Source organism: Brienomyrus brachyistius, chromosome 14 (genome assembly GCF_023856365.1).
Source record: "Brienomyrus brachyistius isolate T26 chromosome 14, BBRACH_0.4, whole genome shotgun sequence".
Classification (NCBI taxonomy): domain Eukaryota; kingdom Metazoa; phylum Chordata; class Actinopteri; order Osteoglossiformes; family Mormyridae; genus Brienomyrus; species Brienomyrus brachyistius.
Genome location: NC_064546.1, coordinates 21,154,720 through 21,174,252, shown reverse-complemented (window position 1 = coordinate 21,174,252; position 19,533 = coordinate 21,154,720). Strand labels below are relative to the sequence as shown.

Genomic DNA, 19,533 nt, shown 5'->3' with positions numbered 1-19,533 from the left:
TGCTTCAAGTAGACTAATATATTGTTTCCTATGCATTTCAAAAGCTGAAACATTTGCCCAGCTGACCTACCAAGCAATTATCAACCTAAGAGGAGCAGGATCGGGGAGAGAATCCCAGTAGGGACCCCAGAAATATGTCAGAACTCGTTGTCATTTCCGACACTCATAGACACTCATTTCCTCTATTAAACTTCCTAATAATAAAACTTTTCTGGTATTTCTGATAAATCCTTGGGTTGCAGTTTGCTTTTTTGTTTTGGAGTCTGAAGGTCATAAACCAAAATCAAACTCAAGCTCATTGCAGCATTGTAGGAATATGTGCATATTGTACATTTTACTAATTTTATGTTATCCTGAAAAACGTATTTTATGTTTTTTAAAAGAGATTTAGGAGACCAAATTATTTGTGTGGTACAAGGGTGTATAATAATTGAATTCACCATAAGTAAAACTACTCAAAGCAACCTGCATTAAGACACTTAAATAGATGTAGTAGATGTAAGGTGAAAATCATGTTTTCCTCTATGTTGTGTAAGTATTTGTGTCCTGTCTCTTCATTACTTATTCTGATGATTCACTTCATTTCAACAAATTCATTTGTTGCTTAAATTCTTTTTCTTGGTTTTTAAACTTTAGGGGATTTTAGTTACATCTACATCCTTGCCAGAGAATTCATTGCTTTGTTTCCCTTTTTGCATCACTCAAAGGGACCGGCGAGTGCCATTCTCCTTCAACGTGCATACCGAGTCAGTACTTCACATTGGGTCGTGTTGGTAGTGTCGGTTCGGCCCTGCGACGTTCCGGCACCCGCGATTCCGGTTGTCAAACGGAGGACACAAAGATCGTGCCTCCATCCATGCGAAGGATCCGGGCACAGAAGGGTCACGGCATAGCTGCTCAGATGGCTAACCTCTCCAACTCCTCCACGGGCAGCATCTCCACCATCAACAACAGCACATGCACCATCTTCGCCTCAGAACTAAATAGAGGTGACCAGCGTTGCTACAGCCTACCCCGCCAGGGAACCCGCACCTCCCTGCAAGGAGAGCCCAATTACACCAGCACCTCTACTGGGACAGAGGACTGCATTGTAGGCACTCTGTCGCACCAGATCAGCAAGCTCCAAACAGAAATGCAGGTAGTACCTTTAAGGACCATCCAAAGCACTGACTCACGACTCTACACTAGTAATCAAGAACGGAGGGAGTTCATGAGTTGTGAGACTCTGGCGGACCCTACCTCCTCTCCACATGGCACTTGCTCAGTCTTGCTCAGCAGTAACAATCTGCTAACTTCCTCAGTTGATGGTGTATCTAGCATTGAAGCGCTTGAACAGTGTGCAATACCCATAAACTCGGCGGCATCCTACCATACGAACAAGCCTCTCGGATCTCCTCGGATCAAAGAAGAGCAACGTCCTTCATTCTTAACCTCAGTCATTACACCATGCCGCTGTGATTCAGCTGTATCTCTCAGTACTGGAACGCTCACGGAAACTGAGTCTCAGTGCAGTAACCCAGATGGCATGAAAAGTTACTGTAGCAAGGACACCCAGAGTGAGTCTAGCTACTCCTACGGAAGTCTTCAGAGCTGTAGCCCTCCAGAGAAGTGGAACTATGACACCCTGCCTAAGAAAACCCTCAGTTCTAGTTGCTCCACCCCCATAAATCATATATGTAGCAATTCAGAGCACGCTTCAAAAAATACCGAGTCGTTTTCACCATTCTCCTTTGACAATGATGGCAGCTACACTTCCATGAACCTGGACTCAGGGCAAAAGTCATGTAGCTACAATAGCATCAACGGTGTGGACCATATGAAGCATTGTATGTATGAGTGCAAAGAACACAACAGCCAAGATGACCAGATTAGCCTTTGCAGCAATAAGTCCCTATCCCGCAGTATCTCCCTTCGCAAGACTAAAAAACCACCACTCCCTCCAACCCGTACTGACTCCTTGCGACGAAAACCAGAGAAAGATTCCCAATTCAAAGCGACAAATCCTCCGGCTAATAGTCCAATCTCGAGTGAGACACTCCAAGAGTCTCTGCAGATGAGCCTAAAAACCAACAACGCATCATCTCCTGCCCAAAGCCCGTCCAGTGATTGCGAGGACCCGTGGGTGCTACGTTCTCATAGCCAGAGCACCATCAGTGATTGTAGTAGCCTGGTATCTCCTTCCAGTGGGAACCTCTACTCTATCTGCCCTATCACACCATCACAGAGTGACTGCAGCAGCCTGCACCTAGATTGTGCCGAGTCCTTAGCCAGGAATGGAGACTCTCTTGAACTGCGAGCTGAGCAACTGCATTTTCCTGAAATTCAATCCAGTTGTATTGGTGGGTCTCCACTCTCCCAAGAGGAGCTCCACTCAGACTGTAAAAAGCATCTGCCTCTAGCTCTAAATGGCACCTTGGTAGATAAGGCAAAGAGACTCTCATTACCAGAAAAGATGAATCACTTAACATCCCCGACTAGTAGTCTTTCTAACCAGGTCAGCACCCTGCCTTCCCTCAAGAAGTTCCGGTCTCCTGCAAGGCCAAGGTCTAAGCCTAAAGTCCCTGAGAGAAAATCCTCTCTTTTGTCTTCTGTGTCTGCCTCTCCCATTGCCACACCCATGTCTGCTGGTTCCCCTGACCCCACAAAGAAACTCCAGCTCGTCCACTCTAGCTCTCCCATGTCAGCAGCACTGACTACCAACTCTACTCAGCACACCTTGATTACAACCACAACGAGTGTACTCTCTGCTGCTACTTATCCTGATTCAAGTCCTTTCAAAGTACCTGGGCAGAACTTTCCTTCATCTGTGCTACCAATTAACCTTGAGAAGATTTGCGCCACTACCCATGTCTATACACCTTCTTCACCTGAACCAATAATTTCTGAACAACTAGATAAAAATTACTCAAGTCCTGCTACACTACCCCTTCCTCCACCATACCAATCTCCACCTCCTCTTTTACCCGTCAGTGGTTCCACCTCTCCTCAACTCTCACATAAGTCTTTGCAGAATCAGGCAGAAGTCTCAACTCAAAGCCCAAAATGTGATTTCAGTACTGTAAATACCTTGGGCACAGATGATTCATTAGATGGGAAGATGGATAGTATCAGCTACTTTCCGAAGCCCCTGATCACTGCCCAGGCTTTGCACATGGTACAGCTTCGGCCTGTTGAAAAAGTGGACAGATTTAATAACCCTGATGAAGAATGGAAACATATTGAGAAAGAAGAGAAAACTGAAAAACCTGAGATGATGAATATATTACCAGGTCCTTCCAATGTGATTCAACAGTCATCGTCACTGGTGATTCAGTCCCTAACAGATTACTCAAAAAACTCCAGTCCTTCTGAGGACAGACTAGGCAGATTTATCATGAATGGCCAAACTGAAGACCTGAAGCCCCTGGAGATGACACCTATTGAGATGGATTTCCCAGACAAGTCATTTCCTCCTACTCAAGAGGAAAACCACTCTTCAAATCCATTGGAGATTTTGCAAATTTCCACAATCACGCAAAAAAATTCTCCCTCTCCCAAAAAACCCAAACTCACCTTAACTTTGCCTCCAGTTCTTCAGTTGCTTGTTGTGGAGGACACTGGTCCACAGGTGGTTAGCCTTGAAAAGTTATCAGTTTTGGATCCCATAGATAATCGTCCCCAACTTCTGCTGGTGGAAGGTGAAGACAACTATATGAATGATGACAAAGACGAGGACTCTGGGAGTCTCTTACCTTTAGCCAGCCAAGAAGACTTCTTGACCATCCAACACTCCAAAGAAAATTCTCCAGCCCTTGAGCTTGATCTCACCATAAAGGTGGAAGATTTGGCTATTTGTGATGAAAGGAACATGTCAGATGGAGATGCTGATGCTGCAAGCAACACTACAGACTCATTCAGTTCCAAGGAAGAGGATGATGGTAAGCAACATGTAATTAATACAGGCCACAGTTTGTTCAGTTTTGGGTTGTTTAAACTGCCTCGGTACTGAGGAAAGTCCAACTGGTTCAGTTTAAATAATAATTAGGAATTTCATTAATGATTAAAAGTTGGGTTAGAGTTAACTCACAAACTGATCCCTTCCACATTTCATTAGAGAGGCCACATTTGTGATTTACTTCAAAGTTAAAGTGCTTTTCATGTGATGCTTCCATTATTCTGTCCACCCCCTATAGTTTTACCTAGCTACAGCATGGAGGCACTCAGTAGCTGCTCATTTTAAAATGTATTTCATTAATTCACTACTGCATAGATTGAATCTTGCAAGAAGGTTTAAGAATAGGATTTATATCCAGGAAGTATCTATTCTCTCCCCCACTACAAGTAGTCTGGACTGATGGGATTGCGGATGCAGTAAATAAGCTTTCTTGCTCTTTCCTTCTCTGGTGTATTGGAGTGTTCCAATCCTTCTGCACTCCAAAAAGAAAATGGAGATCTTACCTGCATCCTTGTAGTTGACTGCTTAGCGCGGAACATTGGGGCAGTTGCAGCTTCTCTTTAGGGTAGATTCTGAGATATTCGATTGCTATTAGATTCCTAATACGGAAGTATTGAAAGTAGGCATATAAGGTGAGCAAGAATGAAATCAATGACTGCATGCAATTCCAGCCACCTCACTTTGGCCATGTTTTGATTTTGTCCTTTTGTGGTTGAGCTCAGAGATGTTTTGGCAGATTTCATGGTTGGCGTCACGACCCTCAGATGCATCGCATGAATCTCTATCTCGTTAAGGTGAGGTGTTCGACTTCGTCTCCTTGGCTCGGGCTGAGGCACACGGAGAAGAGCCAGAAGACATGGTGACTCCCACGCGTCCTCGCACGACTGAAGACCTCTTTGCAGCAATACACAGGTATTCCTATTAGAATATTTTGTTCCTGTCTGTTCATCTCCTTTATCAGCCCACCTATCGAAACCATGAGTCTTTGTGGTTTTCAATTGCAGAGGAATAAATTAAAGTCCATATTTCCCCCACTCCTCATACTGCCTATAATAACTGTATCATAAATTATTCATGACCACGTTCTGCAGCTGTGTAACCATCTCACCCCCAATGCAAGTGTCTCTTTCATCAGTGTAGGATTTCATCAGGGCAGGAGTTTGCCCAACCAGTCTACATGTGCTTTGTGGACTTTGTGGACGAGAAGGCATTCGACTGTATCTCTTTGGGAGTCCTGTGGGGAGTGCTCTGGGAGTATGGGGTGCCGGGCTACTTTATAAGGGCTGTTCGGTCCCTGTATGATCAGTGCCAGAGCCTGGTCCGCATTGTCAGCAGTAAGTCGGACTCGTTTCCGGTGAGGGTTGGACTCCACCAGGGCTGCCCTTTGTCACCAATTCTGTCCATAACTTTTACAGACAGAATGTCTAGGCGCAGCCAGAGCGTTGAGGGTGTCCGGTTTGGTGACCTCAGAATTAGGTCTCTGCTTTTTGCAGAAGATGTGGTTTTGTTGGCCTTTACATACCAATGGACGATATTATTAAATATTTAAAAAACAAAAGTGAGCGTGCACCTAGTAATGACCTCTTGTTGTATAAGTTGTGACAATGGCTTTTAACTTGTCTTAACTGCAGGTCTAAACGTAAAGTTCTAGGTTGGAGGGAGTCTGAGGAGGATCGTCCTCGGGTCCACTCCTCCTCGCCTCCCGTCACGCCCACAGGTGTCTCCCCGGGCCTGTCTTCCCGCCAGTCCACCTGCATCCAGCGCAGCCTCCGCAAGACTGCCACCAGCAATGACAGTTTTAAGGCGCTGCTCCTGAAGAAAGGCAGCCGCCCCGAAGGCAGCTTCCGCATGTCTGCTGCCGAGATCCTCAGAAGCACTGACCCCCGGCATCAGAGGGCTCAGTCAGACTCTGCCCTGGAGTCGCCTCCCTCGGGCCCCGGCAGCCCCTGCGCCTCTCCGGGCCCCAGGACACCTGAGGAGTGGGCCCGCACTGAGGGTCTGCTGCCCCGCTTCTCCCCAGTGTTCCTGAGCAATCGGCACGGGCGCTTGAGCACGCCGCCCTCTGCTGCAAGCAGCAGGTACAACGCCCGCAACCGCATCCTCAGCAGCCCAATGACCGCTATCAGCGAACGGGAGGGCGAGCTAGCTGAGGCCGCAGACTGCTGCGGAACCCCTGAGAGCAGGACTCCACCAGGGACACCACCCAGCCCCATCTCCACACCAGAGGACAAAGACGGTACTCCATGTGAGGACGGCAGGTAGAAAAGCACTTTAGTTGCCCCCGTTCAAGGGCAGATAGAACTCTCTCAGTGCCCAGGGGAGTAATCTTAATCAGACCACCAGGCTTGGGACTCTTGTGGTGCTTTTACTGGTCATAAATTAAGGGAGGCCAGGCCCTAGTATCCATAACAGAATCCATGGTGCTTAGTCTGAAATGTAAAGCAATTCTGCTGCAGCTTTAATTCCATCCATCATTTTGTATGAAAATGTGTATATTGCTTAAAGCAACAGCACACTTCCAAAGCCGACGTAGCCTGACATTCATTTAGCAGAATATAGTTTTTGTATTTCATGATCGAAAGGTTAAAGCACTTGTAATGTTAAGCATGAAAAAAATTTAAGGAAAAGGTACGTATGAGGAAGGTAAAGTGAAAAGTTGGTTCTTACCGCACTGATTCTTCGACAACGGAACAGGGTTGAATTTTGAGGTCGCTAGTTAGCATGTTGTATTGAATGGGGGAAAATAAGGGTTTGCACTACAAGTCTTGCTTGCATTCCTGTGTGTTCCCGCGTTGAAGCTTAAACAGCCTAGCATTTCTTTCCTTTCGAGGGGATAAAGCAGCAGCACAGCTGTCTTTTGCTTTCATCACACTTGGGCTTTAAGCCCCTAATTTGGCCAGCGAAGCTGAGATTTTGGTGCTGAATGTCTAGACGCGACTGCAAGGAGACGTATGGTGAAAAGCCAGGTTCGAGGAGGAAGCACAGAGGGATGGTAGTCAAAGTTTAGTTCCAAGACTGGTTTGAAGAGCTAGTTTGTAGATTTTGCACTGTTTTGTTCTTTGTATTTATGTTTCAGGAATATTAAAATGTATTATTGTTTTTCAATTAATTTGAAATAAAATAATTTGGAAAAGAATTTGAAGGAAAAATCTAAGATTTGGTTACCAAAGGGTGAAATTCATCGAAGCCCAAATTCAAAATGATTGCAATAATCTTTTCTTTTTCTGCGGGGGTCAGAATCAGAAACTGTATGAAGCTTATGCTGCACTACCTGTATGCGTTTTCTAAAATGTGCACGCTTATTGCAAATAAATATAGGATATAGGCATTAACATCGCATTGTCACATTTCCTCCAATGAGGAATTACATTTTATAACCATTACTTCTCTGTACTGATGTTCATTATTTTGAAATATGTTTGTAATACTCTAGATGAGTATGAGAGTCTTGGGGGGGCATACTTAAGTGGGCTTTTGTCAGTACTTTAAGCTAAAACAACGCTATGCCAAACCCTGACTCCAGTTGTCTTTAGTTGGCTGTCGTACATTTCTCTCCCTTTAGCCAGCACTTAGACCAAAAGGAAAATAAGAACCTCTGCACAGCATGTCTGTAATCAAGTAACAGATGTGTCCCGTTGGCAGTAAATAAACAGTAAAAATTATTTACATTAAGAGTGTCTTTATTAAGTTATGCTAAAATGACATCCTACTCAAACACAGGCATAGACTCGCCTTTCCGATGATCCCCAATATGATACAAAAAGAGACCAAAGAGGATAATTTCAGTGCAGGGGACATACAATTTAAACTGCACAAACAGATGAAATTTACATAAATAAGGCTCATAAGATGAAAGCATAGCAAGACCAGTCAACTGCAAAGCGGTTTGTGTTTCACTAGTAGTGGTGGTCTGCCTCGGAGTCTCTGCTTCGTCCAAAACCTCATACATTCAGGTCCATATATGACTGACCACGACAATTATGATAAAACAAAAAAAAATAATCCAGCACCAACTCAAAGTTTTATTTTTTTTTTCCCCTAATGCCTCTGTACTCAGAATTCACTTAAACCTCAGACTGCTGGACTGCTCTGCACACCTTTCTTGGGAAGTGAAAAGGAACGTCCAACTGAAACATGGGTCCTGTTCACACACTTGAAACAGGCTATAAGTGTTCAGGTTCAGCCTTCTATTTTTAAATAAGTTGCCTTTCGTTTTACTGCTTTTTCCACCCGGAGCTAATCATCTGAAAATCTAATTACATAAGCACAGACCTTGCTGTACAGTACCTTCAATTCTACTGGCTGGAAACACCTGGATGAGGAACCTAGATTTCAATTTGTGGATAATTAGCCTTAAAAAAGACTTGAGTTTAGCCTGTGTAAACAGAAAGGATAAAACGAAGAGAGAAACTGCATAAGGAACAGTAGTTTTGTTTCATTCCCAAGACATACCCAACTGTTGGACTGCACAACATTTTGTTTATTGCAAAACTGAGATATTGTAGGAGTACAGAATGATCCTCACTCACTGCAGTCAAGTTGCGATGGAGCACTTGGATGCAGGTATAGAAAATTGCACAAACTAGTTTTTCACTCTAAAAATGCCAAACACAGTTTTAAGGGAATACCAGGGTCAAACTTCGAACAGTCAAAGGATTACCCAGTGTTAACATAAAACCAGCGTATCTCAGTTACCCAAGTAGGCTGGGATCTTAGGGGTTTAAATGACTGTAGCATGGATAGACATGAATTGAGTAAGGCTGGGGGTGTCTAAGAAAGCAAGCGCAGACAGACAGGCCACATGAATAGGTTGTGGATTGGCTATAGTCCTTTCCTGGTATTAGGTGTCAGATTTAGGCAGACCATGTCTCTCTAGGGCCCAAAGCAGCTCCTCAGTGCTGGTAGTGCTGCCGGATGAAGGCCAGAACATTATCCTTGGACAGCTTCTCAGGGTCCACCCTTGTCTGTGAGTCGTGCACTTTCACGCCTTCTTCCCATGCCCAGAAGAGTTGTTCAGAGTGGCACACGCTGTGACAGACGGTACAGTTTTCGTTTGTCCGCCGACTGACAATATCTAACGTTCAGGCAAGGTTTTTTTGCTCCGAGCTAGGTAACGGCATCAAGAGCTACTCACTGGAAGGGAGCCGCAGAATTCTCCGGTAGGTCGTAAGAGGAGTCTTTCGTCAGCTTGTTGTAGAAGAACTTCCGCTTTGTATTCTTGCTGTACGCCATCGTCCAGGGCTCTGGGGGGGTGAAGACAGGAATAGCACAAATAACACAGAAAAAAACATAAGATGCTTCATGGTTGACTGGATTTTTCGGCTATGCCTTTACACAACTCACCATTCACCGTCTTAATGATGTACAGGCCACTGGGTAGGAAGTGACGGTCGTCCCTGCCAGTATAGGACAAACGTGGGACACCCCCTGAGCTCTTTGTTACCTTCATCTCCAGCCTGGCTCCAGCGTGGTTGGAGGGCACAGGGAATGACCATATTCATGTGTTAACACTCCAGGTGTCAAAATTTAGAGGCAGACCTTAGAAAACCATAAACTTCATGTCCAGTGAGGTAGAACTGCTGTTGCATATTAGAAAAAAAAAACATAAATACAAACGTAACACAAATACATCAAAATGTTCAAAATAACTAATGTGTGTCTCCCTGTGGGAATGTGTCTATAAGTAGAAAGTCAATCTGAGCATCAGCTACATGAATAGATATGAAGCACAAACAAACATTAATTCATGTCCTGGCCTCACCTGATGAATATTTTCTCCATCTCCTCTAATCTGTATACCTCCTTTACTCTGGGAAGAAAAAAGCATAACATGGAGAAGTGACACATTCATACCAGACCAAACCCCTCAAGATACTGAACCTTAAAAACAGAAGGTAAATGAAACTCTTTAGACTTATTTACCGAATGGGATACATGTCAGGTCGGCTTGGTTTGGACACTGCTCTCACAAACTTCTCTGCCATCTGGATCCTGTCAGGCCAACAAACTTTGTTACCTTTTCAGTGTGTGTATCGAGTGTTGATCTGAGATCTGGCCTGGATGACCGAAAGACTAACCTCTGGTTAAAGTGCTGGTCCCGGACGTCAGTCCCATTCAGCACCAGAGCATCCATTACATGGACGGCGTTGATCCTACGTTGAGCCTTGCCCTGCGGAAGCATGGGAGCAATGTGAATAAAAGCCATGCTGACCAATTAGAGCTGAAATCAAACATCCAATGAACTTTTACTTCATGATCCCCATGTGGCTTCACAAAATGGTCTCCTTTCTTGAAGATCCCATCTGAGAAGCTAATCTGTTCATTTGAGTCGCATTCCCCCCCCATGCTTCAATCCAAAGATGCCATTTCAAGATCAGCAAAAGTACAAGGTCATGCGATAATCGTTGTTGTTGGCAATGAGATCCTCTTAAATGTCTTCCTTCAGGAGAGTCTGAAGGCCCACCTCTCCCTTGAGCTCCTGGACGATCTCCACACTCAGAAGGGTGTCTCTGGGCAGCTCCAGGTTAAAGTTCTCCAGCTTCTTCCAGCGCAGTGGGATTTTGCCATCCCACGTGTAGATCTGGGATCTCTGTGATCAGAAGAAACCGGTGAAGAGCCATGGAACTTCAGAGTTCTCACAACAAACCGGACAACAATGGATGCTTTAACAGTTTATATTGTAGCTGTTCTGTCTCATATTGGTTATATAGTTAGCACCAAACAAAACCAAGACAGCTACGAATATGAATTATGGATGTCGTTAATTTAACACCATCTTCGGTAAATACAGCACAAGAATTCTTTTGGAATGTACTGGTTTAGCGTAGATTTGATGGTATTATGAAACTCTAGAAAAATCTACCAAGATCTTGCCTAAAGTTGACGATACACGGGGGCAACTTTTTAGCAATGTTGCCAGGCAACTGCCATCTAGGTGAGACAAAGGGCAACTAATGATTGTGAAAAGTTACCTGCTGCCAGATAAAGTTTTTCAAATAGAAATTTGTTTCCAAGTATCAATGGGGAAAATGTCGGAAGAACACTGGTGAACAACACAGCCTCACAACATTGCTCAAGAAGTTAGCTAAGAGACGGCCTACACTTACTCCCATGCCAAGCAAAAAGAGACGATTTCCACCTCCCACCATGCAGCGGTAGTCCAGGACATGGTGCACCTTTTCAAGCGTGCTGACGGTCAGCTGAGTCGGTTTGTAGTTGAAAGATTCGATGTCCGTACCCTGGGGCACAGGGAGGGGGGGGGCTGTTCAGGTTCACGATCTACTTAGTAACCCAGCACACATGTCATTCCACACGGACTTCAAGTACGGCACGAAGACTTTCCCCACCTGCATCAACTCCTGGAATTTACTCCTGGGGTCTGTGCTGGAGGGGGCCACTCTGGCCTTATCTGGGATCTGCAAGGGGAAGGGAGAGAGGGGAACAGAGCTATTGGAAAGAAAGCACTGGTGAGCATTTATATGGATATTGGGGGGGGCTCACCCCCCAGAGACTGAGGCACTGCTTCCTGATGTCTGCCTGCCGCCCTTCTGACAAGGTCCTGCAAACACAGAGAGTAACAAGAATGACAACAAGTAAAAAGAATTATCCGTAACACTTTCTATGAATGCCATGTCTAACAAAATCTATGAATGCATTCATAACACATAATACATCCATAAAGCATTATAAACACGGTATAACTATTTATAAAAAGGCATAACATCTTATAGCCATGTGTATTATGCATTATCTATGCTTTATGAAGCTGTCATCTATACTGCACTATAATGTAGCACTAAGCATACTTAATTCCTATACTGACCATTATAATGCATTATGAAGGCATCTACAATGCATTATAGGTGACAGTTTCAAATAAAGTGTTAACCAATTATCGTTCAAAATTACAGAGCATATAAAGTTATTTTATTTATATAAAACTTCCCAGCTGTTTCCTAATAAAACTGAAACCATGGTTACTGGGACCTTTTAGCTGAGGAGTCCAATTATGGAGAATATCCTACTGCTTTTTAATAAGGTGAACAGGTAAACATTCTGGGGAAAACAACGGCAAATCTGTACAAGCGAAGCCGCATAGCACTTCAAGTGAAAGGGCAGACTTACGAGTCCCGGACGTAAGCGTGGATTTTAGCTAGGGCTTTAATCTGGACAGCACAGTGCCTTAAAAGGAGAGCAAAGTTATATAGCATCAGAATCACCATAGACAATGAAGTGTATAAACATGTTTACAAGGCTTTGGCACATTGAGAACATAACTGGAACTAATGGGGTTAGGGGGACACAAAACGCACAGAGGAAAAGCCTCAGGAAATTTGCTAGTTACCAAATCAACACCGATTCCCTCAACTCATTACACACACACAGTCTATCCACAGTACAGGTAGGTGCCTGCAAATCCCCACCCTTGTTTTACTTAACCAAGTGGAATTATGGGAATTTTGCAAAAACACTGCTGCTCTATTTCTCAACAAGTTTTCATGGAATAGGACACATAAGTGCCAAGATTGCTCCTGCTCATCCGTCAATAAAGGGAAGCGTTCAAAGAAAATGTAATCGCCTACTTCTCGTTAGAGACGATCATATAGTTGAAGAAGTCGGTGTCTCCTTTGATGATGTCCAGGGGCACCACCTCATTGACATCCAATTCTTTGTCCCTCAGCTGGTTCAGCTTCAGGTTGATGGTGAACAGGTATTCCCTGACAGGGTCTGACCCAGGCTTCAACCCTCTACACACCACATACCTTAGAAGGAAGTCAGGTGTTGAGTTCTGAAGTTCAAGGTTTATCCAGTACTTACAGGCCATTTGATAATGTGAGTCACACTGGTAGGCAATACACACTAATACACAAGGTACATATAGGCTATTAAGATAAACATGTTAAGTTGGGTTAGAAACTAGAGGTAGATACAACTCAAAATTGCGACTAGAATTTCTCAGCTTGCGCTGGCAGGACCTCTCAGAGTTGGCAGGTCGGCTTGTGATCGGCTTGAAGAGGGACACCCTCTCGAAGCATAGGTAGAGCAGGTAAATCATGCCGACGCTGAAGGGGGTGAACAGGTCAAAGGTCTTACAGATGAAGTGTCCACCTGAGAGAGAGAGAGACAAAGATTTGCTGGTATGTGGTTTGCAGCCTGGTTGCAAGTACAGATATGAGCTCAAAACAGGTGGTGAGGAAGAGCATGGATGCCAGGAGATGTGCGTTTGCCGCAGAAACACAAAACAGGAAGTTAGGTGAGACAAAATGAAAACATCATTATTCATTCCACTTAAACATAAAATATCAGTCAGTCGCCACGGAGCTGAACCTTTGCTGCAAAATAAATTGGTTCTTTCTGCCCAACACAAACATTATATTACAAGAGCCTCAATGGAATTGCATTACACATACACTTCAAAAGGATTTCAACCTATCACAACAAAGGGTCAGAGAAGATAAGACAAGACACTTTCCAATGCTGACGGGGCACAGAGCAGATGAAGTAGTGAAGCTCCAAACAGGGCCCCTTACCTGTCCTGACTGTGGACAATGCGGTGAGGAACTGACAGAGCAGCAGCTGTTTACTAAGGATTTCCTGGATGTTCTCCTGTCCCTCCACCGAAAAGCCCTGTATGGGGACAGGCAGCTGGTGAGCTCATAATACAGGGCACAGGGGACCCAGAATGCCACCTCGATACTCCACAGACATCAACAGAAACCATAGGAGCACTGGAGACAGGGAGGAAAATGGAGGTCATCACATCTGACAAAGATGGGATGAAACCCGCAAGACAGATCGCTCATTACCCCGTCCGCCATGAGGAAGTGCAGCCCTCGCCTGTCCGTGCTCTCCATGACAAAATTCCGGAAGGCGGTGATGTTTTCCGGCCTGGTGATGTCGCCATCTCCATCTATCCCTCCTTCCCCTGTGTAAAACACAAAGGAATTCTTGCGAGTTTGCACGACAACAGTTCTCGCATGCTTACGGAGGAGTGCTGCGTGTTGGAGAGCCTCACCGTAGTAGGGTTCGAAGAGCTCGCTGGGCGCGGCGAAGAAGTCCTCCAGTTTGAAGTCGTTGGGCCCGCGCAACGTCATGCCAAAGCCCTTGGCATGCCAACGGCGCCTCCACAGGACATACTCGGAAAAGCCTCCCGGGCCGGCACACACATCCCCGAAGTACAACAATTCCCCCTCCTTGTCTCGCGTGCACGGCTTCTGTGTGTCGAAGAGCAAGCAGTGCGTCACTACACCATCACCTCCTGCTTATTTATTTAAGCAATAACATACGAGTGCAGTTGTGCTCCAATATATCACGCCTGAGATTCAGTGATGGACACTCAAAAAACGTCTCTTGTCCGATCAGATTTCTTGGTCAGAAAAAACTGTTGTATAAATTTCCTTATTTCATCCGTGCAAATAACTATTTGCACTACGTTTGCTCTCTATTTGCACCACGTTTGCTCTCTATTTGCACTACGTTTGCTCTCTATTTGCACTATGAGTTTGTCCGCATCTGTGCGCTTTGAGTTCCTTTATATGAAAACGAATTTCCCTCGGGATCAATAAAATATCCATCATCTTATTAAGTGCGTACCTGGAAAACTCCTCCCAAAGAAGACAAGGTTCCCCCACAAGACCTTTAGGCTCTACTTCTTATTTCAGATGGTCTATTTCCTTCAAATATTTATACTGACAGTAAATCACTATATATGGTGTGCATACACCCCAGGGACACAAGAAATGGTGAAAGACAGCCATATAGTTCCTAAAGTCTGAAACCAATGAAAAAGAACAGAATATAAAATAAAAGTCTATGCCAGTGATTCAGTTGTGTTGAGCAGTGATTCAGTTGTGTTGAGCAGTGATTTAGCTGTGTTGAGCAGTGATTCAGTTGTGTTGTCTCTAAATGCCATGTCAGCATCCAGGGTTATATTCATGGCAAAACACGCTGCAACTGGCTTATTTTAGTCGGGGACACCATGAAACAAGGGATTATCTCAAATTAAAAGCAGTTGAACTCGACAGGGATTCATACAACAAATATAAGTATGTTATGCAACTGCAAGTGCATGAAACAAGGAATAGAGGACCATGGACAAGGAATTAATAGAAGAATCTAGTTTCCTGACAACATACAAGTGTCTAAATTTGCTTTGTGACGTAGTTCCTGTATAGCCAATAATGTAATAACTACTGCTAATCTAATAACTACCAATACTGTAATTATTAACAGATTAAATAACTATGTGATTAAATAGTATGTGTAATTAAATAGTATGTGTCCTGTGATGGACTCCAAGCTCACTGACACCAGTTATGGGAAATGAGTTGGAGAGGAAGAGACAGGCAGCAGCAAGGTGTGAACGTCTCCTTCTGAAAAGCGGAGGCCTTACCCTCTGGGAGTCCTTCGGATTGGTAAACATATTGTCAAAGACGTGGTCAATGTTGGCCATTTTCATCGCTGCCCTGAGAAGACCAAAGGGTACCGGATCAAAATAAGGAAGGACGTGGATGCAGGAGCAAAATTAAACTAGGCCAACTAATAACACACAATCTAAGTAATTCTTTCAAATTACAGCCACCATTCTTTTTGCTCCATATAACATGGCATCAACAAATATAAGTATGTTATGCAACTGCAAGTGCATGAAATAAGGACATCTTTTAAAAGTACATTCTTACTTGTGTTTGACCCAGTCAGGGCTATTCAAAGCTGCATCTTTCTGTAGGCTATTTACCTCTAAAAGGAAGTCTGTGTCTCTGAACATCCTATTTCTGAACTTTTTATGTACTTTTAATGAAAAATTTTTTAAAAATCATATACACTATGCCTTGACTTTTGGAAAAGCATTGCGGTATTTAACTAGAACTAAAACTGTGCCCTTGAGAGGTATAGTGGGCTATCCCATGTCAGTCAAAAATGAGTTTAATGTCCAATATTAATTATTGAGGGTCTATCTTTTAAATATACCAAGATCTGTGCTACCTATGATATATATCAATTGTAGGGTATAGGCACACTGATTTTGGAGCTCATTTTCTCAAAACTTTGTTTTTGTGGGATTGCCCACTTTACCTCTCAAGGACACAGCTGTCCTTACATGCTCCACCTTATTTGGTACTGAATAATTTCCAGCTTATATTATTCTCTCCATGAACACATGTTCTCCCCAGTGTGAACTGGCAAGATGGCTGCTGATAATAACCAAAAAAAAAAAAAAAAGTTTGAATGAAAATCAGCAAGGGTAGTACATAATTTTTCATACCAGACATTTTACCACGGTATATGTTTTTTTGATAGTATTTTCAAAAGCAACGGTACTCCGATATTTTGAAATCTTGGCATCAAGTCGTCACCTCACAATAAAATGCATGGGCTGGGTGGTCTTGGTTGAGAGCCCCCCCCAAAATATTGTGGCATGCCATATTACTGTATTAACCTCCCAAGTATGCATGCAAATACAAAAATAAACTGTTGTTTCTAGAAGGATAGCTAAACGTACAGGACCCTGACATGCCTGCTCTTGCACCATCACTTGAGCTGAGATCTAGCAGTGGATTATCCACGCAGTAGCATGACAACAGAGGCTGACTACCTGTTGAGGAAGATGCCTCCCCGGATGGTCTCGTATGGGTTGGACCGAGTCCGCGCACGGCGCATCTCCTCCCCCTCGAGGTCGTCAAAGATGGACTGGGGAGGAGTGGGACAGGCGTAGAAGTCACAGACGGTCCGGGCACGGCCATCTCCTGAACACAGCCCCCCAGAGCCGCCTCACGCCTCACCTTACACCTCAGCAGGCTGTGCAGGAGATCTTCACTGCAAAACTCAGTCTCGTCGTCGATCTTCAGCTTCCTCTGAAGAAGGAAAAAAACAAACAATAAAAAGATCAGTTCTAACAACATTCCTCGACATTTGAAGGTATGAAGCTACAGACACTAAGCTAATCAAGGGTGAATCTCCATATGCGTACTTGACCAGACTCGTGTTCTCGTTTACCCGTTTTATGTTGTTATCTTCCTTTGCTGGAGACCAGCTCCAATATGGTCTTTGCATTCCAGTATGGTCTTTGTATTCTTGGTATTCGGATTTACCCTAAATCCCAGAACTACGGACTGCTAATGGTATTTTCCCCAGCATAAACAACATCTGCACTATTATAAGACCCAATCTTTTGGAACCAATCCTAGATGAGCATCAGTAACCAATGCGTTACAATGAAATCATAGTAATACCACTGCCAATATTTGCCTGTAAATGCTGCAAGATGTTGTATCACTAGACTGGCTTCCCATCCAATGTGCCCACTGTACTGTGCTCATTGGGATTAACTTCCAGGTCAGACCCACGACCCACGAGGGAAAAACAAACCTCCCCGGTAGTCATCCAGTCGGCCAGCTCCTCGGCGTCAGGCATCTCTGTTGAGCTCTCTGGGAACCAGGTGACTTCTTCCACCGCACTGGGCTGAGAAGGAAAGGAAAACACTGCTTACATGCAGACCAGGGATCTGCGCTGTGGCTGAGGGCAGGAGGTGGGCACTGCCAGGTACCTCCGGCTCGTCCTGCCAGTCCACGTTGAGCTCCCCCTGAAAGCCTTTCAGGGTAAGGCCAAGGCCCCTGCGGCCACGCTGTGTCGATGCCTCGACTATCTCTCGCCGGCCCTGTCCGAATTTCCCCAACCCTTCGCCCTCTCGAAAGCCCATCTTGGCCTATAAGCACAAAGTAGATGAAAGATTAGATTCAAAGTAAAAATCAAAAACAAAAATGGTGATTTAGCATCATTTCATTTAATTTATAGAGCACTTTAAAACAACGAAGTTTACTAAAGTGCTATACACAGGCATATAACCCGTTGCTACATTTAATTTTATATGCACTTTAACTGTACTAAGCACATAATTTCATTTACATTTATTTTATACATTACCCAAAAGTAAATTCCTTGTATGTAAAAGTACTTGGAGATAAATAATTCTGACTCTGATTCTAAAATTAAATGAAGTTGGTGTTAAAAAATAATGGCCCCAAGGTCTGACCCAGTTAACAAAGCCTGAAGGACAGGCCATGTAACTTCTCACCATAAGTTTCTGTGATACACTGTTGTACATAGAAAACTTGTTGGAGGACGTCTCTTGGGAGCTTTCTGACTGTGATCCATGATGAGATGGGGACGGTTTCAAGGGCTTCTGCTCTTCAGCGTCACTGTGAGAGTCACTCTGACTGGAATCTGAAATACGCACAGGAGACCAAGTGCAATGCAATGTAACACAAAAAGTGTGCAGTACAGAGTGTGATGTATGCAAACTGCCTAGATACACTCAACAACTAAGATGGAAGGTGATGTATGGGCAGGGCTGGACTGGCCATCTGACATACTGGGCACTTTCCTGGTGGGCCAATGGCATGTGGGTGACTCCAAAGTCCAAGGCTGACTTTTAATCTCAATCTAGCCCCATGTGAATACTCTGTACAGCTGCAGAACTCACATCAAATTCAGAATTTCCCAGTGGGATCAAGTACATTATAATTCAGCACTATTTTTGTAAAAGAGTGGGTTTTTATACCTATCCAAAAGTTAACAAATTTTAAATGCTAAATCTAGAATAAAAGTGACATAGAATTCATAAATTCAAATTAAACCTGCACTTTTTTATTTTAAAATGTTATTTTACAGGACACAATGTTTCAATGTTTAGACCTGGACCTAATTACACCTAGTAATTTAACGGAACGTTTTGTTAATAAACAGAAACATCGTACCCTGGCTGCTTGATATGAACGATTTCTCGTCGTCATATTCATCAAAACTAGAATCATCCAAGCGCTTCTTCTTTTTCTTGAGATGGTCAACCTGCTCCACCCTTCGCTTCATCTTGGCTGGGAAGCGTATGAAAACACAATAAGATTACAGCCAACTGCTGTAAATATCGACATAGTGGAGTGTGGGAAAGAGTCTGCAGTGTCAAGCAAAAGTATAATACAACAAAACAGACCTGTGTGTGTATTATATATAGACAACTGGACTTTCTCATCGCCCCGCTCCCTGTCACCAAGGTCGATTCTGTTGGGACTTGCCTGCAAACTGTGCAGTTAAACCCTCAATCTGTCACACTGGCTTCTCATCTGAGGTTCTGTTTGGTGTGAACACACTTGGTTAGCAAACTAGCTAACAAGTGGCTTGGAATTAATATTTCGGCTGTGCCACTGATCTTCTGCTTTGTCCACAACGCACTCTGCAGAACTTAAAAGACGGACTCATCACATCGAAACAAACCAGTCTCTTACTGGATTTGCGTCACACGTTATAAAAGCTCGTAGAACCCGTTAACAACAGACTGAGACACACATTCACTTAAATCTTCTTCTTTCTCCGTTTTCAGCGCGGCAACATTATTTCGGTCCGTCGTCAGAAAAACGTCACTGGTCCTTCCAGTTCACGGTCTCAATTAAGTGACGTAATCAGCTCGATTTGAGACCTCGCCTGTTCGTTACAGTGCCTGCATTATTCCGGTACGGACAGCACCGTCATTTGAATTTGTTGTAATGAATTCGACTTCAACCGGTCCATGCTTTTGGAACCATTAGCTGGAATTAGGCTTAAGG

At 44.0% G+C, this 19,533-nt stretch overlaps 2 protein-coding genes across 13 annotated transcripts in view; one reads left to right on the top strand and one right to left on the bottom strand.

The window, feature by feature from the left end:
* LOC125707266 (NHS-like protein 1) overlaps window positions 1–7,596 on the top strand; it is a 76,728-nt gene extending 69,132 nt beyond the window's left edge. For all 8 annotated transcript variants that reach the window (XM_048974275.1, XM_048974274.1, XM_048974278.1 and 5 more), the window contains 3 exons: window positions 708–3,917; window positions 4,729–4,846; window positions 5,566–7,596. In XM_048974275.1, the coding sequence (XP_048830232.1) occupies window positions 708–3,917; window positions 4,729–4,846; window positions 5,566–6,196 (3,959 nt within the window). In that variant the 3' untranslated portion in view covers window positions 6,197–7,596. The remainder of the gene's footprint in view (window positions 1–707; window positions 3,918–4,728; window positions 4,847–5,565) is intronic.
* On the bottom strand, window positions 7,594–19,362 carry LOC125707268 (cap-specific mRNA (nucleoside-2'-O-)-methyltransferase 1-like). 5 transcript variants are annotated; one of them, XM_048974284.1, is made up of 25 exons: window positions 19,277–19,348; window positions 19,006–19,061; window positions 18,691–18,807; window positions 18,009–18,157; window positions 17,481–17,639; window positions 17,303–17,395; window positions 16,717–16,788; window positions 16,530–16,624; window positions 15,327–15,399; window positions 13,950–14,148; window positions 13,741–13,859; window positions 13,465–13,561; window positions 12,910–13,042; window positions 12,517–12,696; window positions 12,059–12,115; window positions 11,435–11,492; window positions 11,281–11,349; window positions 11,041–11,172; window positions 10,398–10,523; window positions 10,012–10,103; window positions 9,857–9,925; window positions 9,696–9,743; window positions 9,278–9,390; window positions 9,069–9,177; window positions 7,594–8,962 (listed from the first exon to the last, which is right to left on the bottom strand). In XM_048974284.1, the coding sequence occupies exons 3-25, from the start codon at window positions 18,800–18,802 to the stop codon at window positions 8,827–8,829; spliced, it is 2,490 nt and encodes an 829-aa protein (XP_048830241.1). In that variant the 5' UTR covers window positions 18,803–18,807; window positions 19,006–19,061; window positions 19,277–19,348; the 3' UTR covers window positions 7,594–8,826. The 5 variants fall into 5 exon arrangements, with proteins under 5 accessions (XP_048830241.1, XP_048830239.1, XP_048830240.1 ...); XM_048974282.1 differs by having other exon boundaries at window positions 19,006–19,362; XM_048974283.1 differs by having other exon boundaries at window positions 18,924–19,357.
* Window positions 19,363–19,533: the final 171 nt, after the last annotated feature.

Bases quoted from the DNA above. Each gene is read 5' to 3' on its own strand.
- LOC125707268 (XM_048974282.1), bottom strand. From the start codon at position 18,802: ATGAAGCGAAGGGTGGAGCAGGTTGACCATCTCAAGAAAAAGAAGAAG. The intron at 9,744-9,856 runs GTAAATAAGTCT...TTTTCTTCCCAG, and splicing joins CCTGACATGTATCCCATTCG to AGTAAAGGAGGTATACAGAT. The intron at 8,963-9,068 runs GTGAGTAGCTCT...CGTCTGTCACAG, and splicing joins AATTCTGCGGCTCCCTTCCA to CGTGTGCCACTCTGAACAAC.